Raw genomic sequence first — 27,418 nt, 5'->3', positions numbered from 1 at the left:
GGCACAGTGGCATGCACCTGTGGTCCCAGTTACTTAGGAGGCTGAGGTGGGAGGTTCACCTGAGCCTGGGAGGTTGAGGCTGCAGTGAGCAGTGATCACATCACTGTACTCTAGGGTGACAGAGACCTTGTCGCCAAAAAAAAAAAAAAAAAAAGGAACAAATCATTAATAAAAGTAACAATTTGGATGACTCTCCAGGGAATTATGAGTGAAAAAAGCCAACCCCAGAAGGTTGCAACTATATGATTCCATTTATAGAACATTTCTGCCTCATGATGATACCTGACAAAGGCCAGACCACATATGACCAAAGGCCTCTGACCTACCACTTCTGTGGCACCCAGTCTAGGGCAGTCAGGATCTGGCCAGTGGCCACCAGCTTCTCTATTTTGAGTCCATACTTCCAACTCGAAACCCACCAGGGAAAGTCAAATATGTTCCCCAAACCAATCACCTCCACTGCCCTGCTTCTAGTCAGGCTGCCTCTAATCAGAGCATACCTGGAGCCTTTAGGGCCCTGGTGAAAAGCCACTGTGCTGGACCCAACTCCAGCTGCAAGAGGGTCAGAAGCACTTGTGAAGGCTCCACCCTGGATCCTCAGGGCACTGGGCCTGCCTAAGGCTCGGATCCAGTTAGAACATCAGACCCTACTATCAGCATGCTAACAAGCCTTGAGTCACACAGTGGACTACTGCTAGGTGGGCTGCAAAAGACAGACTCTAGAGATGTGGCCCAAAGGGATGACCTCAAGTAGAGGGTGGGGCAGACATTAAGAAAAACCCTCTGGCAAACCAGCCTCCACCCAAAACAACAATGCTGCTAAATACGAAAGCCTGAGGTGCACTGAGGGCAACTACAGTGCCAACAAACCCCAAGCCCAGCCCAACTCTCGCCCAGATCAACGCCCTGCACTGTACTAAAGACCTCCCCACAAGAAAGGCCTAGTGGAAGTAAAGGCAAGGCCACTGCAAGCACAAAACTATTGAACTCAGTCTCTATTGTCCCACACAAGATGTCAGAGTTCCAATGAAAAGCCCAGAAAAAAGTACCAAGCTCCAGAGACAAAACAATCAAAAAACCAGACTCAAATATGACACAGATGAAGGAACTTTCCCACAGGGATTTAAAATAACTACGATTAATTTATTAAAGGCTCCAGTGGAAAAGCTGGACAATATACAAGGTTAGATGGGAAATTCGGATGAGAGATGGAATCTATAAGAATCAAATGGAGGGCAAAGGGCGCAGGGTTTGAAACATGGCGGACGACGTAGACCAGCAACAAACTACCAACACTGTAGAGGAGCCCCTGGATCTTATCAGGCTCAGCCTAGATGAGCGAATTTATGTGAAAATGAGAAATGACCGAGAGCTTCGAGGCAGATTACATGCTTATGATCAACATTTAAATATGATCTTGGGAGATGTGGAAGAAACTGTGACTACTATAGAAATTGATGAAGAAACATATGAAGAGATATATAAATCAACAAAACGGAATATTCCAATGCTCTTTGTCCGGGGAGATGGCGTTGTCCTGGTTGCCCCTCCACTGAGAGTTGGCTGAAACAAAGAATTTGTCCTGTATGGAAAACGGGAGACTTTGTACAGTCGCCTCTCTAAAAGTACAAAGCATTCACAAGAGAAACCTGCATACATTTTGATATTAAGGAAAAAAAAAAAAAAATGAATCAAATGGAAATCCTAGAAATAAAAAAACAGACAAATCAATGAAACAGATGAAGAATACCTTCAACGGGCTCATAAGCAGACTTGACATAGCCAAGGAAAGAATTAGTAAACCTGAGGGCAGGTCAACAGAAATTACTCAAACTGAAGGACTAAAAGAATCCAAGAGACATGATGACTAGATGCAATGCATGATTCTGGACAAGGAAAATAATAGCTATAAAGGATATTATTGGAACAACTGATAAAACTGGAATAATGGATTGTGGATTACTGTATGGTACTGTATCCTGTTAAGTGCCCTGATTTTGATCCATATAGTGTGGGTACATAAGAGAGTGTCCTTGTTCTTAGGAAATACACACTGAAGTATAAAAGGCTTAATTAAGGTCCACAGTATCTTCAGTTTACTCCCAAATGATTCAGAAAAAATATGCAGAGAAAGTGAATGATAAAGCAAATGTAGTAAAACTGAAATACTGTAATTGGTGAGTCTGTATAAATGGTGTATGAAAGGAAGTTCCTTGCATTATTCTGGCTTTTCCATAAGCTTGAAATTATACCTAAATTAACAAGTTACAGAAGTCTCCCTCGCCTGGCCCAGATGGTCCTATAAGGTGGTTCTATCAAATAAAGACAAGTTTATCTCCAACTTGGACAAATGGATTTAGAGAACAGTAAAATAAAATGTTCATTTTAGAAAACTAATATAGTGTAATACAGAAATGAGTCAATGCAGTCCCAGCTACTTGGGAGGCTGAGGCAGGAGGCTCACTTGAGCCTAGGAGTTCAAGACTGTACTGTGCTATGATCGTGCCTGTGATTAGCCACTGCATTCTTGCCTGGGCAACATAGTGATGCCACACCTTTAAAAAAAAAAAAAAAAAAAAAGAGTCAAGGAGAGCATATAAAAAAATGTAACAGGCCAACCTCACCTCTTAAAAGAGTTTCAGGCCAGGCGCGGTGGCTCACACCTATAATCCTGGCACTTTGGGAGGCTGAGGCAGGTGGATCACTTGAGGTCAGGAGTTCAAGACCAGACTGACCAATATGGTGAAACGCCATCTCTACTAAAAATATAAAAATTAGCCGGGCGTGGTGGCACATGTCTGTAATCCCAGCTACTCAGGAGGCTGAGACAAGAGAATTGCCTGAACCCAGGAGGCAGAGGTTACAGTGAGCTGAGATCACGTCACTGCACTCCAGCCTGGGCAACAGGGCAAGACTCTGTCTCAAAAAACAACAAAGAGTTTCAAAAATTCTAAATATCATATATATATATATATATATATACATACATATATATATATATATACACACACATATATATATATATATATATATATATATATACACACACACACACACCATGAGGATGGTTTAACATCAGAAAATCCATTTATATAAAATAATGACTTAACAGATTGAAGAAAAACTACATAACCCCTAAGGACCTTTGAAAACTTCCCTGCTATGACCAAATTAAATAACTCAATTATCTAATAAAGATATTATACATTTATTTTAAAAAAAAAAAAAAAAAAAAGAAAAATTACATAACCCCAATAAAATCCACTAAAGGCATTTAATAAAAATCAATACACTTTTGTAACACAGATACTCCCAGCAACCTAGGAACAGGTACTTCTTTGACTTTATACAGGTACATTCTAAAATCCTATAGAAGGCATTCTGTAGAATGTTAATGCACTGAAATAGCATTCTAAGTTGAGAAGACAAGAATGCTCACTACCACCATTTCTAATCAACACTGTCCTGGAGACTGTAGCAAGAAGAGTTGACTGGGTAACATAGTGAAACCACATCTCTAATAAATGTAAATAAATTAAGAAATGTCAAAGGTTTAGAAGAAGAAACAAACCCATCTAAATAGAAAATCTATGAAAATCCACAAACTAAGAGAACCAATAAAGGAGTTCAGAAAACATATCCTAAAATTCACACAGAAAAGGGTCAAAAATAGGCAATAGGCAAAAACAAGGCAGAGGAAGTCGTAACACCAGCAGTCAAGATTTATCATGAAGCTCTCTCTGTTGCCAGCTACCTGGGAGGAGCTACCGCCCTGTCCGTGCATCTGCAACGGATGGTCGCGAGGAATCATCGGGCCTGATCAAGAGGAATAAGCAGACCCACAGCACTGAGCCTGAGAACTTAAAGGCTGTAGCTCCTTCCACTACAACGAGCTGATTCACCACAGGACTGCGGGTGTGGAGCCGGCAGCCGATGACAAAGGTGTGGTGGTGGTCATGGAGTGGAGATCCGGCCAGCAGAAGCCAGCCACCTCCTATGAGGGGACCACCGTCGGCTGGATGCAGTGGCTCACACCTGTAATCCCACCACTTTGGGAGGGTGAGGTGGGCGGATCACGAGGTCAGGAGATCGAGACCTGGCTAACACGGTGAAACCCCGCCTCTACTAAAAATACAAAAAATTAGCCAGGTGTGGTGGTGGGCACCTGTAGTCCCAGCTACTCAGGAAGCTGAGGCAGGAGAATTGCTTCAACCCGGGAGGTGGAGCTTGCAGTGAGCAGAGATCACGCCACTGCACTCCAGCCTAGGCAACAGAGCGAGACTACATCTCAAAAAAAAAGAGGGGCTGGGCGCGGTGGCTCACGCTTGTAATCCCAGCACTTTGGGAGGCCGAGGCGGGTGGATCACGAGGTCAGGAGATCGAGACTACGGTGAAACCCCGTCTCTACTAAAAATACAAAAAATTAGCCGGGCGTGGTGGTGGGCGCCTGTGGTCCCAGCTACTCGGAGAGGCTGAGGCAGGAGAATGGCGTGAACCCTGGGGGGCGGAGCTTGCAGTGAGCCGAGATTGCACTACTGCACTCCAGCCTGGGCGACAGAGTGAGACTCCGTCTCAAAAAAAAAAAAAAAAAAAAAAGGACCACCGTCAACAAGAACACCTGCACCATGGCACCATGCTCGGCAACATCACACACAGGATCTGCAAGAACAAAGCCTCTCCCCAACCTGGGCACAGCTGCCATCCCAGAGCCAGCGCCATCCTGTGAAGCCAGAAGCCTGTGATGGTGAAGAGGAAGGGGACCTGCCCCACCAAGAGCTCCTGAGACCCCTGCCCCCCAAAAGCAATAGAGTTAGCTGGCTTTAAAAAAAAAAAAAGAAACACACCATAGACTGGCAAGGTAAACAGAGAAGCACAGAGAAGGATGGCAGAAATGGGGGTGGGGAGGTGGCCAATGGACTCAGATGCTTCAGAGATGCCAAGTCCTTGGGTCCTCATTCCCATTTAGTCCCTTAACAACACTGCAACAGGGAGGACAGGGATGATTGTCTCTTCCGTGGGAAAAGAACAGTGGGCTCTAAGATGCTGACCAGAGCTGCAAATGGGCCCCAAGAACAAGGTGTGAGCTGGTGAGGGGCGTCCACTGCAACATGGCAAATCAGGTTCTGCCTCTGAAACCTTGAACTCAGGGTCCAACAAAGTGACACAAGGGCCCAGACATTCCCCAAGAACGCCAGCTCAAGGGGGCTTACTTCTTTTACACAGAAATGAAGACTTCTCGTAGCAGCTCTCAGCGTGCCAGCTGTGGAGGTCGTGGTGCCGCAGGGTGGGGAAATGGAAGCACTGAAGCTGGGCACAGAACACGTTGTCGTTCTCAGACATGGCCGAGGCAAAGATGGGGTCTGGGGGCAGGAACACCTCTGAAGAGCCTGTTGGGGAGACAAAAGGTGGGGCTGGACAACATCATATCAGAGGACAAGCTGTGCAGTCCTCAAGGGGACCATGGCGTCAGACAGGATCATCAACCACAGGGCCTGGACCGCCAAGTGCTGGTGGTCACTGTGGCCAGGTGTTCACTCGGGACTCCCCAACCTCCTGGGAGTCACCCCAGGTGCTGGGCCTAGCAGGAGTCACTCCTTGGAGCCTGCAAGCACACAAGCCACAAACCCTGGGTAGCAGTAAGTGCCAGCCTGAGCACCAGAAGAGGGTGCTGGATCATGGTTAGTGGGCGGCATTTACAGGTAGAGCAACAGCGTGAATAAGGAAGTAATGGATTGTGGCACACTGGATTAAAATGCAAACAGGGGAATGGGCAAGGGAAACAGGCAGGGAAGTTCTCCCTTAGGACAGAACACTCAGATAAACAGAAGACTTACAAAGTCCACCCAACACCCATGAGGAAGGCACCGTCAGGCAGCATCGGCACTGGCCGGCACTGCCACCAGCTGGCTGCAGGGAACACTTAGGAAGCACTGGCTCCCGGGGACCTCTCTCAGCTCAAGGGAAACTGTCATCCACTCAGCTCCTGCCTGTCTAAGCCAGGCACAAGGCAGTCAGAAACCATGTACCCTCGCCGCAGACAGCGTGAGGGTTGGGGACTACTAACCTCCAAGCTCTCTTTTGCAAGGTTCCAGGTGGGCTCTGGCCACACCCAGGGCATGGCACAGCCAGCCCTAGGCCCTACTCTCTCCCCTGCACAGCCCTTCCAGTCTGGGCTGCCAAGATTCCTTGAGGCTTACCCGACCAGGACTACTGGAAACACAAAGCAACCTTCCCAAGAAGCAGAATAATGAAGGCACACCTGGCGCTCTCCCACTCCTAAGACAGCAGCAGTGCAGCTCACCCCATTTATAAGCCTTCAGCATTCTCACCTGCGTCTTTTGGAGCTCTCTTTACACCCAGCACTAAATATGGGGCTCTGCCTCAAAACTGCCAGTGAGTCTGGAGGCAGGCCTATGCTGTGGGCCTGTGGACACATGGTGCCCTGCCATGGGCAGGAGGACAGCTCTCAGGAAGCTCTGAGACCTGAAAGACCTGTGCAGGGCCAGCAGGCAGCCACAGCAACAGCTGCGCCCCCTTCCCAGTGGCAAACAGGCCCAGCATCTCGCCTGCCTCATCTACATCCATCAGACCCGCAGCAGGGCAGGAAAGGGGCCCACTGTCTGGAGTCACCTCCCCATACCACCTGGAGGGCTGGTCTCCACTGCTGAGTGGGTGCCACCACCATCACGCTGTGCACCACCCCACCTTTCCTCCAGGCCCCCGAGCCCCTGCACACCCTCCTCATCTCCCACAGATGCCCTCTCACCTAAGTAGAGCCCCTCCCCTTTTAAACACTGTTTTCTTCACTATTTGCCTTCTTGTCCCATGGGAAGAAAACCAAACGGGTTCCTTCCAATCTTTAACAAATAAAAAATCTTCAGCACTGAAGCTAGTTGCCAGCCAAGAGCTCCTGCCCACAACTACAGTACATGATGGCAGACTGAGACCAAGGCCACAAATGACCTCTCTGGGCAGAGTCCTGGGACCCAGCATTTGCCCCCCAAAGCTGCCTGGACTGGGGCACAGCAAGTCAGAGTGGGTCAGGCAACCAGCAAACAGGGTTCGTGCGGGACTCTAGGCCAGGGCCCAGAGAGCCACACAGTGCTCCCTCCTGACAGCAAGCTGCATGGGCACCTGTGTAGCGCCCCTGCCCAGGGAGGCTGCTGGTGGCTCTGCATCCAGGTGCTGACTGGGAGCTGGTCACGCAGGGACTGCATGCCTACCCAAGGTGCAGCCTGGCAGAGCGGGCAGGTGTTCGTCTTTGGAGCGTCCCTGGAAGAGCTCACAGTGGCAGCCACGAACGAGGCAGCCTGTGAGGCTGGAGAAGAGGCTGGGGAGTGGTAGGTGATGAGGGTAGTGAGGGAAGGGGCTGCTGGCCTTGATGGAACTGTGATTTCTATGAGAAACGAAAGCTGTGAACAAGGGAGCAGAGGTGAAAAGGACTCCCAGCAGCTGTGTGAGGAGCGGTGGGGCTGGGGCCAGGAGACTAGACAGAGGCCACGAGCACAATCGGGTGAGGGATGATTGGGTGTTAGATCCAGGTGGGGGCTGCAAGACTGGTGCCAGGTGATGAGATCCTGGACATATTCCAAACGTGTGAGAGGAGCCTGGAGGCTTCCCGATACTGCACTGGGGATGACTCCTGCAGATTTTTCTCCAGGGCCTCCCACTTCCTCCTGGACGCCCCCTTACCTCAAACATCCCGCTCTTCCTGAAGGACCCTCATCCTACAGAAAGGCCCTGTCAGCAGAGCCGCCCTGGCTACCAGAGTGACTGGGAGCAGTTCCCCGTGCAGAGCCCTCCTCCCAAGCCTCCCTCCAAGACACTCCTCCTCACCCCCTGCCACCCCAGCAGATCCAGTCCTCACCTCCACAGGGTGGCAGCAAGTTTCCAGGTGCCCCTCCCATACGTCCACACATGAGGTGTGCGCAAGACTCTGACAGGAGCCTTGGGCTGGACCGTCACCAGCCACCGGAGGACACCCTGTTCCCGAGACTGATACACGAGGGCATCTGAACCTGATTACCTCTGCCACCACATCTTCTCCCACATGTGCGAGCAACCACTACCACCTCCATGTCTGCCGCTGCTCGCCGAGCCTGGAGAACCCTCCCCGGCCCCCAAGTCCCCCATTGTTCCTGTGGTGGGGAGACCTTCACTCACTTTTCTGAGCCCTCAAAGAACCTCGCCTTCCTGTCTCGCCACCTCCGCAGCCACAGAATGAGCCTCCACTCGGACCCACCAGGGGCTGTCCAGATGCTCCCGAATGCCCCACCACGGTGGCAGCTGCGCCACTCAGGGGCTGTTTCCCCTCCAAGAACTGTGGCCTGACCCCAGCTGACCCCATCCTAGACCAATGGTCAGCTCACCCAGAGGGCAGGGTCTCTACAATGCACCTTCCAGTGGCTGCTAGGCCAGCCTGGCCCCTCCCTCACTGCTGACTGAGGCTTCTAAACGCTAGGTCCCACAGGCTGGCCCAGGACCACAGCCCTGACTGCTGGCCTCAGGGGGCAGCACCCTATAATCCCTCGGGTACAGCACCAGAGAAAGAAGAAGACGGAGACCATGAAGGACTGGTCACAAGATTTTGGGGGAGAAAAGAAGGCTTCTACTAAGTCACACACCTCCTGACCTCAGCCAATCTGCAATGTGTGTGCTGAGACACCATGGGGGACAAAAGAGGGCCAGGCACTGAGTAATCTTAAATGAGCAAGTGACACAACATGTGGACACATGAAACACACACTGTTTTCACTTTCATATTTTAAGGTAAATATCAAGTATGACTCACCAGACAGAAGCCACACTGCTGCTGCTGATGGGAAGGCCCTGGGAGCAGCACGTGGGGCGGTGTGGATGATTCTCCCTAGACAAGGATCTGTATTTTTTCAATCTTTCTGTACAAATGTTACAGAAATCCTGGCCTCATGTCTTCTGGCAGCAGCAGCCGCAGTTCTGTCTCCAGGGTACACCATGACCTGGTGCTGTCAAACCTACAGGGTCTTGGCCCCTGGGTGGGGCTCACAGGCTGGTGTGGGCCTCGGGGAGTGGCTGGAGAGCGCTCCACCAAGGCGCACAGGAGCCCTGCGGAAACGAGCTCCCAACTTCAAATGTGTGTGCAGGGTGCCGACACATGGGCGTAGTAAGCATCTGTGTACCATGGTATCACTCACACCCCAATCCAGAACATATTATACAACACAGAAAAGATGGACAACATGTAGATGAAAGAAACATTTTTCAACATCTTAATGTGAGGCCTTCCCACCATCATTAGCTAATATTCTCAGGTACAATATTTTCTTAGGGAAGGGTTCAGAATGAATAACAAACGACTTACATCCACTTCCCATGGTTTTTTGGGTATTTTTTGGGGGGCCAACCCCTCAGACCCCAATGAGCCCTCTGCTTTGCACCACGTCCCCAGGCAGGAGAAGGGCTGGGCTAGACGTGCTCTTGCTAGCTTGTTTTATACCCAGTACTGTCTTCACCCTGCAGCTTGCTTTTGGTACAGGAATTTTTAAAACGATGCCACTATGGAGAGGGGAGTGCGTGCACCTGAGCCACCTCGGCGCTGACCGCACCCTGCTGCTTGGCTCCTCTCTGCCGTACCACCCTGGGAGCCCCTCCCCTGCAGACTCCAGGATACTGGCTCCTAAAACCACACAACCACAGTCCTACTGCTGCACCTAAGAAAATGAATCTTCCACAAGTCCCCACTCATTTCTTGAATTGTCCTGTGGAAGTTTTTTATAAGCCTCCCAACCTAGGACGCCATCAAGGTTCATGTGTCACATTTGGTTTTGTTTCTTTAATCTCTTTAAGCCAGAACCACTTATGATGTTGAGCTGCATCAAGGGCCAGTTATCCTGCAGCAGAAGAATTATTGTTACTATTTGTTTTGTGACCACTATTTAAATCCACTAACAGAGTTCCCGAATCCATTTAACTGGGCACAAGCAGGCAGCGGCACATGGTCACCTCCGCGGAGCTCTGGGATGCTGTGGGGCCCCTTGCACGTTGAGCCACACAAATAGGGAGCTCTATGCCAGCCGCAGCTGCCAGCACCAACACACGTGTTCAATCTTTTTCTAAATTTTAGGTTCGCTCTCCTGCCTGATGCTCCAATGGAGTCACTGAGCTGCACTTGGCCATTAAAGCCCACCCAGGACCCTTGCCATTCTCACACCAAGCATGGGGCCCCCAGTCCCCAACTCTGAATGTGCTGTCATCCCACTCAGAATCATGTCTTCTCTTCAACCACCAGTGTCAAGAGGACAAGCTACCAGGAGAATTATGCTCTATGAGGCAAACTTTGACTCTGGGGCCTGGAAACCCAGAAGCCATTGATTAGTCAATAGCAATCTAAACAATGCACTCATAAAGCTGGGGAATGCAAATGTGGCTGGGGCTCTCAGGAGGGCACTGGTGGTCATGAGAACAGGGTGGCACCTGTCCTGAGCAGGAGCGAGACAGCAGGTGTGGCCCCAGTCTGCTGGGCTCTGCAGCCCCCACCTCTGCTCCTGCCCTGTCCCAGCAGCCAGGTATGGCCCCGCCTCTGTGGGGCCCTCTTTTCTCCAGGGAAGCCAGCCACCCAGGCCTTGACCCTTTTCAACCCTGTCCCCAGGCCCATCACTCCTCATTTGTCCTTAGAGATACTTAAGACATCAACAGCAGGACAGGGATGTGTTTATGAAAAGAACCCAAATCCTAGCTCAAGCCACAGGCACAAAGTACAGCCCAACAGACAGGCAAGGGGCAGGGTGAGGGAGTGTGGCCCTGGCGGCAGCTGGAGAAGGCACTGCTGGACTATGTCCAGGAGGAGCTCGCCAGTGCCAGGGCAATGGGACAGGAAGGGCAAGCCAAGTCCAAGCCCAGGGAATGTAAAGGAAACAGCAGCCATGTTTCCTTTACATCGTCTTGGTATTTCCAAGCAGCTTGGCATAAAATCTTTGCACACACACACACACATGCACACTCATTCTCTCTCTAAGTCTATCTGCCTGATAGTTTCCTTCAGGTCTGGATTCTGCGTCTGACCTTCTTTGTCCTGGCAAGCTTGTCCTCCCCTCCAGTCTGCCAGGGGCACACTCTGCATGCTCATTTTTACACTCCAAGGTCCTTAACTTCAAAAGGAGGCGGGGGACAATCTAGAAAGCTGGCCAAAGTGAGATGCAACAGTGGGTTCCAGAGACAGCCACAGCCCAATGATGCAGGGCCTGACCTGCAGGCTGCACTGGCCCCATGACCGCAGCCCTCCCTGCAACTAGGGCTCACCCTCTCTATGTCCCCTGCACAGCACCCCTACAGGCCAGGCAGCACTGGGTGAGAGGGAGGAGGGGAGGCCCCGAATCAGGGTGACTCTGCCCAGCTTCAAACACTCCCACACACCAGAAGGGCTCACCTTTGAATGCCACCTCCCAGCGACCTTCCAAGGAGCGGTTCCGGCCGGTGATAACATACTGATAGCCAACCCACAACCTGCAGGGCACAGAGACAGAGACAGAGATCTCAGCGGCAGGAGGGATGCAGCCATCAATGACTGTGTTGTTTTTTGTTTCTGAGATGGAGTCTCACTCTGTCACCAGGCTGGAGTGCAGTGGTGCGATCTTGGCTTACTGCAACTTGACTTCCTGGTTCAAGCAATTCTCCTGCCTCAGCCTCCCAAGTAGATGGGATTACAGGCACACACCACCACACCCAGCTAATTTTTGTATTTTTTTTTTTAGTAGAGATGGGTTTCACCATATTGGCCAGGATGGTCTCAATCTCCTGACCTCGTGACCCACCCGCCTCGGCTTCCCAAAGTGCTGGGACTGTTTTTTAATAGCTATACTGACCTCCAAAACACCGAGCTTCTAACATGAGACACTCATGTTAGAATGCATTAAAATTCAAAATAAGAAAGTTCACAGGGCAGGAAAAGTTTTATCTCAGGGAACTCTTGCCAAGACCGTTTCTATGAGCTAAACCGGTAAAGCTTTCACAATTTAAGCAAGAACAATCTTATTCTTGGTAGACATGAAACCCCATGAATACAACTCTGTGACTATGCTAAAACCACAGAACAGGGCACTCCACAGGGGTGAGTTTCATGGCATGTGAACTGCATCTCAATAAAGACATAAGCCCCTGCAAATATCCACTACCACGGAGGCTGAAAACACCTGCATGGTTTCCTGCTCAGAGCCAGCCCACCTCAGGCCTGCAGCCTGCTCCTGAGCACGCAGGCCTAGCACTGAAGGGACCTTGCACTGGGATCTGCTGACCGCCATAAGCTCCTGCCTAGTCCGTGCCCCTTGGCCCAGCTTTCCAGCCCCAAGCCTGGAGATGCCCATCAGCAGGTCTCCCCACATGGCAGGAGCCCAGGGATGGCACACTCTGCCCTTGGCCTATGCTGTGCAACCACAAGGCTGTCCTCAGAGATGGGGCTGCCCTGCCCTCTGGGCTATGCCCTCTTGCTTCTCCACTGGACTCACAGGCCTGTCCTCATGGGGTCAGTACAACAACCTGTGAGCTAAGAGTTAGTTTCCTCCCTTTGTAGCTGCAGAAGGAAAAACAACTCCGTCTTGTGATTTGCCAAACTCTCACAGGGCATAACTGTGGAGTCAAAACCCAGCTTGGGTCGTGAAGCGAAGGCCCCCTTGCTTTCTCGGGGGGAACCCCCACCTACTGCACACCCCTCGCACCAGGCCCACGAAGCCCCACACCAAGCAGCTCTCCCCACGCAAGCCAGCACCCCCAGCCCCCTGCCTGCCCTCAGCAACTGCAGTTGTACACAGAGAGGGGGACCAAAGAAAGGGGCTGCCCCACAGTCCCACAAAGTAGCAGCAGAGTCCAGCCTGCCCCTGCTCCCAGGACCCTCCACCTATCTCGATGCACATTCCTACCCATGGATTTCCTGGGCTTCCAGTGGGTGAGGCTGGTCTTCCCAACCTGTTGTCTGCCAGCTGTGCCCCAGGAGTTTACTGAGTGGTCAGAGGCCATGTGCTCAGTAGTCATCAGACTCTGACTCCAGGCCCCTCAGGTCCCCAATCCAGGACTCACTTGCGCTGGTCCTTCCAACCAAAGCTCCGCTCAGGCTGGTCCCATTCCTGGGCCAGGACAAAGCGCAGCTCCTGGTCGGTGGAGAAGGTGGCGAGAGAGCCATTCAGGCGCTGGCAGGTCTGCGCGGCATCCCAGTAGTTCTCCCCGCTCAGGTAGACCCTGTAGCAGCTGGCCGTGCCTTCGTAGTGGTGCCACCCTGTCGGGCACTTCCCTAGGAAACATAAAGGACAGAAGGGGAGTTGTCCCCCAAGTTAGGATCCAGCTCCAAAATGGAAATTATACGTGCTCCATCAGGGACAGGCACATCTTGTAAATCACCCTAGAGAAGTGGGGAAACTGAGGCTCAAGAGGACAAGCTCTACTTCTGAAACCACATTGCAGAAATGCTCAAGTTTCTCTAAAACACAGATTCAATGATACAAGTACATTTGGTGACTCCTCTCATTTCTATAAGATCTTTTAATTTATTCACTAGTCAAGAACGGCTGCTGAATTAAGTCTTGTAAAGCGGATTTCATTCTCTGGGTTAACAACACAGCACAACTCCCATGCTCCCACTTTGGGCCCTGCTTCCAATGCCCAGCTCTCCTGGCCTCTGCTGCCAGCTAGCCCACTCCCCTCTCTCCCTTTTCTACTTACATGAGCATTTGCAGTGGGGGCTGGCCAACCCTCCACTAAAACAGCAGCTCAAAGGGTAACAGCTGGGAGAGCCATGACACTGTGTGACCTGCCCCTGCCTCCCACAGGCGAAAAAAATAAGGTGTGGGCAATGCCACAGCTGGCAAAGCTGAGGAGCCAGCCAGCACCTGCGTACCAATGAGTCTGGCCAGCGTCTTCTCACTTCCTCCACCCATCACTTCCGACTCCTACACCCACACAACAGAATGCCTGGTAATTTACAGCTCACCTTAGGTAACACCAGTGACCTGTTTTATAGAATCTTTAACCTTCAAATGTTGGGTACCTCATATTAGTACACTGGAGAAGAGTGACAATTTTTAGCAAAGCCAGTTGTAAAATTAAAAACGCCCTTTTTAAAGTGCATCTATGTCTTGTGGCACTAGTAAAACTTCTAGAGACGTATCCCCATGTATTTATTATGTAAGCATGTGTGTGTGTGTGACTTCTTCACAAAGACATATAGATTACAGAAAAAGTGGGGCACCCCTGGCCCCTAAGCATGGCCACAGCTGGACAGCACGATCTGCTCACCGTGAAGGGTATACCTGAGTGTGCAAAGAAGCTCTTTAGGTGCAGACAAGGAATCAGAGGGCTGGCAACAGTGGCTCACGCCTGTAATTCCAACATTTTGGGAGGCCGAGGTGGGCAGACTGCTTGAGCTCAGGAGCTTGAGACCAGCCTGGGCAACATGGCGAAACCCCCTATCTACCGAAAATACAAAAAATTAGCCAGGTGTGGTGGGGCACACCTGTAGTCCCAGCTACTCGGGAGGCTGAGGTTGGAGGATCACTTGAGCTCAAAAGGCAGACTGCCTGCAGTGAGCCAAAAGTGTGCCACTGCACTCTAGCCTGGGTGACAGAGTGAGGCCCTGTCTCAAAAACAAACAAAAAACAAAACAACAATAAAAAACCCCAAGGCATCAGCTCTCGAGAAGGTGTGTTGCACATTCATTGCGTGTTTCCTGGGTGCCACACCAATGCATGCAGCCTGACCACATGCCCCGCAGGGGCTCTGCATCGTCTCCATGGAGAGGTGAGGACACCGAGGCAGGCAGAGGCCAGGCCCCTATCTCAGGCAAGGTGAGAGGAAGCCCTGTAGGGAGGGAAGCTGGCTGAGGCATGGAGGGAAGGAGACATCCCAGGATGGGAGCCAGCTGGCTGGGGCATGGAGGGAGGAAGCGCTCCTGTGCACTGACTCATCTTCTTTATGTTCTGAACTTGGTGGAGTCGCTTACTACCCAGGCAGAAGTGCTGCCTGTTCAAAACTGAACAGACAGGCAAGGGGAAGGAAGAACATGGAGCTGAGCATCAGGACCCCCTGGGGCTGCACTGTGAACTGCCCCTTCCCTACAGGTGGCCTCTCAGCCTCAGTGTCTTCACACACCAAGCCTGTGTACCACGCTTCCACTGTGGGGACCCCTTCGGGCTGTGGGCACAGGCCGGGGACAAAGTGCATCACCAGGACATGTCCAGCCCTGCTCCAGCTGCACTGACATGCGTGACCACCTGGAAACACCTGGCCCCACTCTGGCCACCCAGGGTTGGTGGGGGTTCTGCCAGAAGCAGACCTGGTCACCTCTGAGGTGCTCCCCAGTGCTGAGAGTCTGGGGGCTGAGGAGTAACACAAGCAGACAGGCCCAAGGCAGGGCAGCAGGCCCAGCCAGTATCAGTCCTGCCTGGCCCACAGCCACTGCTCGGCGTACCTGGGCACCTCGTGCCTGAGAGGGTCTGCTCAGGGCCGTTTCAGTGGTGGTTTTTCCTCCCCTCAACCTTCGTTGATGATCTTATGCCCCTTTAAAATTTCAGTGTCATAGGTAATTTATTAAATAACTAATCACCTTAAAAAATTTTCTTAAAATGCCCGGGCACAGTGGCTCATGCCTGTAATCCCAACACTTTGGGAGGCTGAGGTGGGTGGATCACCTCAGGTCAAGAGTTCGAGATCAGCCTGGTCAACATGGTGAAACCCGGTCTCTACTAAAAATACAAAAATTAGCCGGGCGTGATGGCACGTGCCTGTAATCCCAGCTACACGGGAGGCTGAGACAGGAGAATCACTTAACCTGGAAGGCGGAGGTTTCAGTAAGCTGAGATTGCGCCACTGCACTCCAGCCTGGGTGACAAGCGTGAGACTCTGTGTCTAAATAAATAAATAAATAAATAAGGAGTCAAGCCTTCCCATTCTATCACTGTACTACCTAAACTCAGAGCTGGTTTCTCCATTTATAAAAGGGAATAATACAACTTTGGAATTTCCAAGGGCCAGTGCCTTCTGGCCCTGAAAAGCAGTCACTTTGTGAGAACAAGCAGCCTGGCTTCAGAGCGGCTGACTTCCCAGGGCCTTGAGTCACATACCACCACTCCAGAGCTGGGTGACTGCGGGTGGGTCATCATGCAGCCTCATTCATTCTCCTCACTGGTCTCCAAGGGCTGCTTTGAGAAACCCCTCACGCAGCACAGTAGTGCTGGAGAGGCAGGGGTTGTGTCAGGCTTGCACTCCCCAGTGTCCCAGTAAGGGCAGGTCTGCAACTTACTGCTGAAGCGAACGGGCTGCGCCACGTTCACCGCGTGGAAGTGCGTAGGGTCGCCTCCTCTGGCCCGCCCCTGCCGCGGATCCACAGCCTCCTTCCCATGGTGAGGACGTGCCTCCCCGGTCACTTCTGAAAGCAAAAGATGTGTGCTGTGAGTCCTGCCTGTGCAGTCGCAGCCTCCCTGGCCAGCATGGTTCAGCCTACTCAGGGCTGCAAGGCCGGAGTGGGGGCCTGTAGCACAGAGTCCGGCAATGCAGGCTTTCTTTAGAGCTCTATGAAACACTGCTGCTCGCATCAAATGGGTCCCGTGTGCTTCTTATTAAAATTATGCCTTGGCAGTTTTTGTTTTCTAAGTTACTACTGTGAAATGGAGGCCCTCTTCATTGCATTTTCTAACAGGTCATTGCTAGCACAGCAAACGGTCCTGCAGAAATTAAAATCCCTCAGCAGCTCCAGCCCCGTGGGGATGGCCCATGAAAGAGTTCTCTCCAGAGCCCAGGCTGCCCCTGCCCCTTCCTTGAGGGCCTTCTCTCCCAGTATGAAGGAGACCACGTGTGCAACCTTCCTCTGCAGCCCTTGTCCTGGGGCCTGAGCTGCCTGTCTGTCCCCCTGCCTGCTGGTCCCCCATGGCTGTGAAGGCCTCCAGGCCAGGACCTCAGTATGTTCCTGTCTGGCTCTTTGGTGCTTGGCACAGGCCCTGGCGTGCAGCAGGTCTCGGTGCATGGCTAGAAGGTGTGAACAGGCAGCTGAAGATGAGGAAATAACTATAGTTTTATGCAGCATGATCTAATAGTAATTTGCACACCAGTCCTTCCACCCACACACACTCTCTTGTCCTCCAATCCCCTTGTGAAAAAGGAGAACCACGCTCCTCCTGTCTCACAAGGTGAGGGGCAGACTCAGAGAAGGGGAGTGACTTACCCAAGGCCATGGTGCAGGGGAGAGGGCCCTCATGGGCCCGCCCACCTCCCACTGTGTCTGTACAGGTGTACCTTGATGCGTCATGAAGGGCATCAGGTACAAGGTCAGGTCAGATGAGAAACAAACTTGGTCTGCAAGGCTGCACACAGACAGACGCCTGCCAGCAAGTGCACTCTGGCTGCAGATGGCTGAGTGGGGCCTCGGCTCCCAAAAGGAGGTCACAGGGAGGGTTAGGAGGCCTCCTGCAAAGCCTCCTTCCCTGAACCTGAGCCGGCAGTCAGCCCCACCTGACAAGCCCCTCTCCAGCAGGTTGGTTCTGCTAGTGTCATAGACTTTGCAATGGTTTTTATTTAATAAAAAATCCACATGCTTTTTTTCTCATGATAAAGTAACAAACATTCAATGTGAAATGCTTGAAAAATACAAAAGTTTGAAAAGACAATAAACAACAAAGGCCGTACTGAACTATGTGAGCATCTGCCCCCTCACCAAGTCTCTTTTCTACACAAATCTTTACGAATACTGGGTCACATCAGACCCTCCATTTCACGACTTGCTTTGTAAGCTTAAGACTATAAACAACGTTCTATATTTTTAAATGGGCTTAGGAACATGACTTTTGATGGCTGCATAGTATTCCACGAATGGATTTCTTTCGTTCCCATAATCTCTATGGTTTGAGGTTAGGCTGTTTGCATTTTTTTCATTATTCTACAAAAGGCTCCCTTAAACACCTTATACACAAGTCTGTATGTAGTCCTATTTCTGAGACTCAGGATACTCACTCAGTACTCAATAAGCACAGTTCCATAGTTCCTGTCAGGCATGTGATGGGGATGGGTTGCTATTCAACTGGGAATCACTAAAATACAAAATATGCTACCTGTGTCTGAGATACCTTCAACACAAAGTGAAGACCTCAAAGGGAGAAGCATCTTCAAGGCTTGTGTTTTTTGGTAGAGGTGCCTTTGGGGTACTTTACCACCCCAAAATACAACCTAAGGACCTCAGTGTGGGACAGTAACTGGCACCACGACAGGCCTGATGCTGTAAACACGCAGTACTGGGGGACCATCAGCTCTTTAGGACTGGTCCCATGTCCTGAGCCATGCTACCTGCAGCACCCGACACTCTGGGTAGGAGACCCGACGCACAGACTCACTGGTAGCTCTGATGCAGGGATGCAGCCACTGGGATGGGGCATCAGCACTTGGTGGAGAAGGGAAGAGCCACCTGAGCTTCTGAGGAGCTGGGCCTGAGACTGGAAGCTGAGAAAGAACAGAGGGGCTTCCTGGCAGATGCAGCAGCTTTGGCAAAGGGCAAAGGCAGACATATCTGGGACAAACCTGAGGCCAGGCCTGGGTGTGGCTGGAGAATGTCACTGAACTTAAATTCAACATCTCCCTCTGCTCAAATGGGCAAGACCTGTGGCTCCCCTTTGTATCCTGGCCTTTTCCCCAAGCCAAGCACAGTACCTGGTAAAATTGCTCACAGAAAGACAAGATGAATTGAGGGCAAAGGAAAGGGAAGAGAAAGAAGAGGTAACAGAGGGAGAGTGCAGCCAGGTCACATGGGCGCCAAAGACCATATTGCATATTGACTGAGTGAAGCCATCTGCCCCCTGGTGGGAGACCAGGTGAAATATTTCCGAAACGTAACCAGAAAGCCAAATGGTGATAAAGGACACTACTCTGCTGAGCAGGCTTCTCTGGGTTCAGGTGGCAATTGTGAGCCCTTTCTTTTTTCCATCATGCATCTTCATATCCAAATGCTCACATTCATCCCCTCACCCCCACGTTTATTCAATGCCCATTCTGGGCCCACCATGGAAACCTGCCAGCACAGACACAGGCCTTTGCCAGCAAGAAGGGGAAGGGCTTGGTTGTCAAGATGATGCTGATGTCAGACAGTGTCCTGGGGGAGAGTCTGGGGGCCAGGCTGGGGAATGTGCATAGCACAGGACAGAACACTTACAGACCTCTCAGGCCTGCCTCTGACAGTAGAGAATGTCCCTCTTCCTGCGGAGGGCCAGCCTTTGGTAAGCTGGCCCCTTCCACCTCCACCCGGGACCCGAGCAGCCCTGCCTCACAGCCTAGCTGGGAACCTGGTGCAGGGGTCACTGTAGCACCCAGAGCCACATCTGCTCCGACTCTGGGCCCCATGACCTGTGCAGCTCGGAGCACATGTGCCCCTCCTGCCTCCAGCACCACTGGAGTGCCAGGCTGCTGCTTCCCCAGCACAGGAACACACTGGAGAGCAAGTTCAACAAGGAAACAGAATCAGGGAGAACATCTAGAATACCACTCCACAGACTATTTATTCACAAATTACTTTTTGACACAAAAAGGGAAAGAAATATTCACAATAGTGATCAAACTTAACATCAGCAATAATGAGACAAAATGACCTTGGGCCTCATGATTTGATAATTTATGACTTACATAGTATTGCTACCTAAAAAAAAAAAGTATCACCTGAAGCTAATCCTGAAGAAAGAGACAAGTCCAAATTGAAGGCCATTCTACAGAACAACTGACCTGGACTCTTCAAATACAGCAATGTCATGAAAGACGCCCAAAGCCCCCTGCAAAAGAGGGCTGGGAACACTTCGAGATTAAAGAACAAAGCAATACAGCAATAACATACTTACATAATCCTTGAATAAATCTTGAATTAAAAGGGGAAAGAAACCTGTAAAGGATGTTCTGGGGATAATGAAAAGAGTCTGAATATGGATTATACAGAATAGTACTATAGTAAATTTATTGCATGTGCAAAGGCTTCTGTAGAGGATTGTTCTTGTTTTTCGATGATAGTATTTAGGGGTAGAATGTCATAATATCTGTAACCTCTCAAAGGGTTCAGAAGAAAAACACAAAGAGCAACTGCAGCAGGTGAACCCGGGTAAAGGTGCGGCAGGACACTATCAGCTGGTGAACCCAGATAAAGGCTGCAGGAGTGTCTATTGCACTATTCTTGTGACTTTTCTATAGATCTGAAATTACTCATATTAAAAGGTGGAGGCAGGGACAAGGCAGGTGGACACACCCAGATTCCTCCCACAACTCAAGCAGTAAACAAATCAAGAGTTAACTGGTAAGAAGATAAAACAGGTGGTGTCTGGGTTAGGGGACACTAGTTCAGCTGAAAATCAGGGTTCTTTACTCAGGGAAGAGAGGACAGATTCCCCATCGCCATTTTTCTTCCACTAAGCTCTCAGAACCCCAGGCTCCAGGCAGATAGGAAATGGTCCTTTATGGAAAAAATCTGACCAGGTCAAGAAGAAAGTCCCCAACAGGAGGAGATTCCCAGTGAAACATACCCAGCTGGTTCACCCTCCAGGGAGGCCCATGTGCACAGAGCTTCAAGTCCCTCAGCCACACAGAGCAGAAAGGCAAGGACCACCAAACCTCTGAGGCAGAGACCAAAACCACAGAGGAAAATAGCACAGAAGAAACAAGTACAGAGACAAAAAGTTAAAACCAAAAACAGGCCATTAACATCCTCAGAGTGAGAGGTTCTACTGTACTCATGAAACAAGAAAAGGGTGCTATTAAGAAGAAGCATGGGCTGGGCGCGGTGCCTCACGCCTGTCATCCCAGCACTTTGGGAGGCCGAAGTGGGCAGATCACCAGGTCAAGAAATCAAGACCATCCTGGCCAACATGGTGAAACCCCATCTCTACCAAAAATGCAAAAAATTAGCTGGGCGTGGTGGCACGCGCCTGTAGTCCCAACTACTCGGGAGGCTGAAGCAACAGGATCGCTTGAACCCAGGAGGCGGAGGTTGCAGTGAGCTGAGATCGCACCACTGCACTCCAGCCTGGCAACAGAGCAAGACTCTAAAAAATAAATAAATAAAATTAAAAGAAAAAAAAGAAAATGCAGACAACACTATCCATCATTACTCGCCTCTGAAAATGTTCTTGTACAAATGAACAGGAGGCCAGGTGCAGTGGCTCACACCTGTAATCCCAACACTTTGGGAGGCTGAGGCAGGAGGATTGCTTGAGGCCAGGAGTTGCAGACCAGCCTGGGCAACACAGCGAGACCCTGTCTCTATGAAAAATAAAAATAAAAGTAATTAGCTGGGCACAGTGGCATACACCTATAGTCCCAGCTACTCAGGAGGATGACACAAGAGGACTGCTTGAGCCTAGCTGTTTGAGGCTACAATGAGCTATGACCACACTAGTGCACTCCAGCCTGAGTGAGAGTGAGACCTGTCTCAAAAAAAAAAAAAAACTGAACACATGACAGCAAACATGAAAACTCATAAAAGATTTGGCAGAAGTTATAGAAACCTACTAGAAGTAAAATAATCAAAGAGATGGGAAACTGCAGAGGAGAAAACAAAAACTGGGAATCAATCCAAGAGCTCCAATTCCCAATAATAAAGAGTTCCAGAAAAAGGCAACAGGGAAGAAAACAGAATAGAACAGAGAACAGGAAAGTGACCCCTTTCCCTAAGCTGTAAGGCATGAGTCTAAGATGAAAAGACCCACTGAGGAGGTAGTGCAATGGTTCAAAAGACACTCAAAATTTCCAGGAAGGAAACAAGTTATGTTCGAAGAATCAAAAATTATGTCACCACCAACACTGGTGTTGGAGTAAAAATGGAGTAAGCTTAACCTTCAAAATTATGGGAAAAAATATTTCTAGCTTATGATTCTAAAACTAGCCAAACTTATGTGCAAAGGTAAAACAAAGACACTTCAGACATGCAAACAAGGAAACACAAACCTTTGTCTCCCATGTTCCTTTTCCACATAAGTGGGGCAGTACTCCACTAAAATGAAGGAATAAAACAAAACAGGAAAGATATAAAAACCAAACACCAGAGGTCCCAACAGAAGGAGACACACAAGTGAGAGTGACTGATTCTCCCACACTGACGGTGAAGGCGGAAGCTGGCCCAGCAGCACTGACAGGCGAGGACCACCAGGGGCGTCTGGGAAAGGAGGGGCCAAAGAACTCTGACTGATAGAGATCTGCAACTGAGGGGACATCAGGAAAGAGGGACTTCTAGGTACTTAAAAAGAAAAGATATATATGAATCTACAAGATTCACACCAAACTGGAAAACGTTTTGGCAATTTCTTAAAAAGTTAAACATGGCTGGGCACGGTGGCTCACGCCTGTAATCCCAGCACTTTGGGAGGCCGAGGTACGCGATCACTTAAGGTCAGGAGTTTGAAACTAGCCTGGCCAACGTGGTGAAACCCTGTCTCTACTAAAAAATACAAAAATTAGCCAGGTGTGGTGGCATGCGCCTGTAATCCCGGCTACTCAGGAGGCTGAGGCAGGAGAATCGATTGAGCCTGGGAGGTTGCAGTGAGCTGAGATCGCGCCACTCCACTCCAGCCTGGGCCACAGAGCAAGATGAAAAAAAAAAAGTGAAAACAAAATGTTGTGCCAACAAAAAGGAAATGGAGTGCTCCTGCATGGCCCAGCTAGGAGCAGCACTGAAAGCAGGCAAGACCTCACAAAGCACAGGGCCCAGACTCACCCACCAGGCTTAGGGAAGAACCAGCAGAGAATGCCTAAAACCACGGAATTTAAAGACACACAGATAAATACCAAATGAAACAGCTAAAATAATGTTTGCCTTGAAAATTAAAGGGGTTCATTGGGTTTGCTATTAAAAAAAAAAAGACAGAACCATTTGAATATTCAAATTGTATGCATAAGTAACTTGAATAAAGATAAAACTAAAAATTTGAAGTAGACAATCAAAATCAGTTCCTCTTCAGATCTGGGAGGCCCCACCCCACCTTTTTTTTTACATCAGAGCTGCCGCTGAGGCTTCTACTGCTGTGATTCCTGATCCTTTCATTGTGACCCAGGTTTCCCGCTAGAGGGTTTGATGTCCTCTGCATTACCAACATGCTGCAGCTGCACAAGGAGGTAATCTGTACAGGCCTTTTTTAAATTATTGTGCCAGTCCCTTCCAATCCAAGGATGCAATCTTTCATTTCTGGGAAATTTTCTTATGTAACTTCCTTGCTAATTCCCTCCTCCCCCATCTCCTCTATTTTCTTTTAAGGAATTTGTATTAATCAGATATTGGATTTTCTGAACTCATTTTTAACCACTGTAGTTGGGCCGGGCGCGGTGGCTCACACCTGTAATCCCAGCACTTTGGGAGGCCGAGGCAGGCAGATCACGAGGTCAGGAGATCGAGACCATCCTGGCTAACACAGTGAAACCCCGTCTCTACTAAAAATACAAAAAATTCGTCGGGCATGGTGAAAATCAGCCGGGCGTGGTGGTGGGCACCTGTAGTCCCAGCTACTCGGGAGGCTGAGGCAGGACAATGGCGTGAACCTGGGAGGTGGAGCTTACAGTGAGCCGAGATCATACCACTGCACTCCAGCCTGGGCCACAGAGCAAGACTCTGTCTCAAAAAAAAAAAAAAAAAAAGAGTGTACAGTTAAGTGGCATTATTGAGTACCTTCACATTAGTTCCATAACCATCACCACCATCCATCTCCAGAACTTCTTTTCATCTTACCAAACGAACTCCGTATCCATTAAACATTACCTCCCAATTTTTCTCTCCTCCCAGCCCCTGGCAACCACAATTCTACTTCCTGTATCTATGCATTTGAGTATCTTGATAGCACATCTAAATGGAAACATACAGCATTTGTTATTTTGTGACAGGCTTATTTCACTGAGCATAATATCCTCAAAGTCCATCCACGCTGTACCATGTGTCAGAATTCCTTCCTTTTAAGGTAAACCATATTCCACTCGATGGATAGACTACCTAGTTGTTGATCCATTCATTTGTGAATGGACACTTGGGTTGCTTCCACCTTTTGGCTACTGTGAGTAATGCTGCTATGAACTTGGGTGTACAAATCTCTCTTCAAGCCCCTGCTTCCAATTCTTTTGAGTCGAACTGCTAAGTCGTATGGTAATTCTACTTTTATTTTATTTTTTGAGACAGTCTCGCTCTGTCGCCCAAGCTGGAGTGCAGTGGCATGATCTCGGCTCACTGCAACCTCCGTCTCCCAGGCTCAAGCAATTCTCCTGCCTCAGCCTCCCCAGTAGCTGAAATTACAGGCGTGCGCCATGACGCCCGGCTAATTTTTGTATTTTTAGTAGAGATGGATTTCACCGTGTTAGCCAGGATGGTCTCGATCTCCTGACCTCCTCATCTGCCCACCTTGGCCTCCCAAAGTGTTGGTATTACAGGCGTGAGCCACCGCACCTGGCCGGTAATTCTACTTTTAATTTGGGTGGCACTGTCATACTGTTTTAGTAGCTGCACCAGTTCCCATTCCTAACAACACTGCAGAGGGATTCCACTTTCTCTAAATCCTCGTCAACACTTGTCATTTCCTGTTCAACAGCAGACATCTAATGGCTGTGAGCTATTTCACTGCTGTTTTGATTTGCATTTCTCTAATCATTAATGTGCTAATCAGTCATTTGTTTATCTTCTTTGGAGAAATGTCTACTCAAGTCCTTTGCACTTTTTTTCTTTTTTTTGAGACGGAGTCTCGCTCTCTCTCCGTCTGGAGTGCAGTGGTGTGATCTCAGCTCACTGCAAGCTCTGCCTCCAGGGTTCACGCCATTCTCCTGCCTCAGCCTCCCAAGTAGCTGGGACTACAGGCGCCCGCCACCACGCCTGGCTAATTTGTTGTGTTTTTTAGTAGAGACGGGGTTTCGCCGTGTTAGCCAGGGTGGTCTCGATCTCCTGACCTTGTGATCCGCCCACCTCGGCCTCCCAAAGTGCTGGGATTACAGGCGTGAGCTGCCGCGCCCAGTCCTTTGCACATTTTTTAACCAGGATATTTATTATTATTGAGCTGTGGGAGTTCTTTTTATGTTTTAAATATTAACCCTTACCAGATACGAGTTTCAAATGTTTTCCATTCCATAGGCTGCCTTTTCACTCTGTTGAATGTTTCTTTTAATTAATAGAAGTTTTAAATTTTGATGTAGCCTAATTTATCTATTGTTTCTTTTGTTGACTGTGATTTTAGTGTCTTATGTAAGAAATCATTGCCAAATCCAATGTCATGAAGACTTTATTCTGTTTTTCTAGGAATTTTATAGTTTAAGGTCTTAAGTTTAAGCCTGATCCATTTTGGGTTAAGTTTTGTATATCATTAGCTAAGGGTCTAACTTTATTCTTTTGATTTGTATGTCCAGTTTTCCTAGCACAAAAGAGACACTTTTTCCCTCACTGAATGGTAATGGCATCCTTGTGGAAAATAATTTGACCACTGTATGCAAGGACTTATTGCTAAGGCTCTGTATTCTATTCCATTGGTCTATACGTCTGTCTTTATACCAGTACTACAATGTTTTGATTACTGCAGCTTTGTAGTAAGGTTTAAAGTCAGGAATTATGAAGCTTTCATATTTCTTCTTCTTTTTCAAGACTGTTCTGGCTCTTTGGAGTCTGCTGAGATTCTATGAACGTTAGGATAAATTTTTCTATTTCAGCAAAAAAAAAAACTTGTTGGCATTTTAATAGGGATTGAATCTGTAGATTGCTTTAGGTAATAGTCACATCTTACGTCTTGCAGTCCATGAGCATGGAACATCTCTCCATTTATTTTTGTCTTTTTTTTTTTTTTTTTTTTTTTTTTTGAGACAGTGTCTCACTCGGTCACCCAGGCTGGAGTGCAGTGGTGCAATCTCAGCTTACTGCAATCTTCACCTTCTGGGTTCAAGCAATTCTTCTGCCCCAGCCTCCTGAGTAGCTGGGACTACAGGTGCACCTCACCACATCCAGCTAATTTTTGTATTTTTAGCCAAGACAAGGTTTCGCCATGTTGGCCAGGCTGGTCCTGAACTCCTGACCTCAAGTGATCCACCCGCCTTGGCCTCCCAAAATGCTGGGATTACAGGTGTGAGCTACCGCGCCCAGTGTCTTCTTTAATTTCTTTTAACATTTTGTAGTTGTCAGTGTTTTAAGTCTTTCATGTGTACTTAAGAATATTCTTAAGTACAGATAGACCTCCAACTTATGATAATTTGACTAAAAAATTTTTCGACTTTACAATAGGTTTAAGACATAAATCTGTTATAAGTTGAGGAATATCTGTATTTTATTCTTTGTACTATTACTGTAAATGGAATTATTTTCTTAATTTCCTCTTCAGATAGCTGAGTTAGTGTACATAAATATAAATACAACTGATTTTGTGTTTTGACTTTGTGTCCTGCAATTTTGCTGAATTCATTTATTAGTTCTAACCACATTTCTGTGAAATCTTTAAGGTTTTTATATATAAAATCATGTCGTCACACATACAAACAGGGATAACTTTACTTCTCCCTTTCCAATTTTGACGGCTTTCTCTTCTTGATTCATTACTGTGGGCAATTAACTCCAATACTATGGTGAATAAAAGTGGTGAAAGCAGACATCTTGTCTTGTCTCTGATCTTAGCGGAAAAAGCTTTCAGTCTTTGACCACTGATTGATTTTAGTTTGCTGAGACATCCTTGCATTACACTTGGTCCCAGCCTTTTGATAGACTGCTAAACTTGGTTAACTTGGTTTTGCTAGTATTTTGTTGAGGATTTTGCATCAATATTCACAAAGGATATTGGTCTGTAATTTTCTAGTAGTATTATTGTCTGGCTTTGGTATCAGGGCATGTTAGAGTCACAGAACGAATTCACTTGAGAAGGACTGATGTTAATTCTTCTTTAAATGTTTGGAGAATTCATCAGTGAAGCCATGTGGTTCAGGACTTTTCTTTGTTGAGAGGTTTTTGATTACTGATTCAATCTCCTTATTAATTATAGTCCTATTCAGATTTTCTATTTCTTCATGATTCAGTCTTGGCAGGTTGTATGTTTCTAGGAATGTGTCCGTTTCATTTAGGTTAAGCAATTTGTTAATGTACAATTCTTAACAGTATTCTCTTACAATCCTGGCATCAAGTAATCCTCCCACCTTGAACTCCCAAAGCACTGAGATGACAGGTATGAGCCCAGCCCAAAATCCAAAACTCTTGAGTGCCAGCCAACGTTGTACTCAAAGGAAATGCTCATTGGAGCATTTCGTACTGGGGGTGTTCAACTGGTAAGTATAATGCAAATATTCCAAAATCAGAAAAAAATCCAAAATCCAAAACACTTCTGGTCCCAAACATTTCAGTTAAGGGATACTCAATCTCTATTTTGAATGTGGCTTTTTCTTCATTAGGCATTTTCTTAGCTAGGCTAAGAAACCTCTGACTGTTTTCCAGAGCTTCTATAAAGTTATT

General features: G+C 48.6%; 2 protein-coding genes and 1 pseudogene across 7 annotated transcripts in view; 2 read left to right on the top strand and 1 right to left on the bottom strand.

Moving 5' to 3' along the window:
- Positions 1-27,418, bottom strand: part of DGCR2 (DiGeorge syndrome critical region gene 2) — an 85,585-nt gene that overhangs the window by 16,543 nt on the left and 41,624 nt on the right. For 3 of the 6 annotated variants that reach the window (XM_055253618.2, XM_055253621.2, XM_063623354.1), the window contains 4 exons: positions 16,262-16,387; positions 13,048-13,258; positions 11,405-11,481; positions 5,211-5,387 (listed from right to left, as the gene is read on the bottom strand). In XM_055253618.2, coding sequence (XP_055109593.1) covers positions 5,211-5,387; positions 11,405-11,481; positions 13,048-13,258; positions 16,262-16,387 — 591 coding nt within the window. Of the gene's footprint in view, positions 1-5,210; positions 5,388-11,404; positions 11,482-13,047; positions 13,268-16,261; positions 16,388-27,418 lie in introns of all 6 variants that reach the window. The other 3 variants (XM_055253620.2, XM_055253617.2, XM_055253622.2) reach the window with 2 other exon arrangements.
- On the top strand, positions 1,241-1,671 carry LOC134731298 (U6 snRNA-associated Sm-like protein LSm3). The gene has a single exon (XM_063623362.1). The coding sequence runs from the start codon at positions 1,259-1,261 to the stop codon at positions 1,565-1,567; it is 309 nt and encodes a 102-aa protein (XP_063479432.1). The 5' UTR covers positions 1,241-1,258; the 3' UTR covers positions 1,568-1,671.
- Positions 3,543-4,233, top strand: LOC129468486 (large ribosomal subunit protein eL28-like; annotated as a pseudogene).

Source organism: Symphalangus syndactylus, chromosome 18 (genome assembly GCF_028878055.3).
Source record: "Symphalangus syndactylus isolate Jambi chromosome 18, NHGRI_mSymSyn1-v2.1_pri, whole genome shotgun sequence".
Lineage (NCBI taxonomy): Eukaryota > Metazoa > Chordata > Mammalia > Primates > Hylobatidae > Symphalangus > Symphalangus syndactylus.
This window is presented reverse-complemented; position numbering and strand designations above follow the sequence as displayed.

Excerpts from the sequence above, each read along its gene's own strand:
- LOC134731298 (XM_063623362.1), top strand. The coding sequence starts at position 1,259 with ATGGCGGACGACGTAGACCAGCAACAAACTACCAACACTGTAGAGGAG.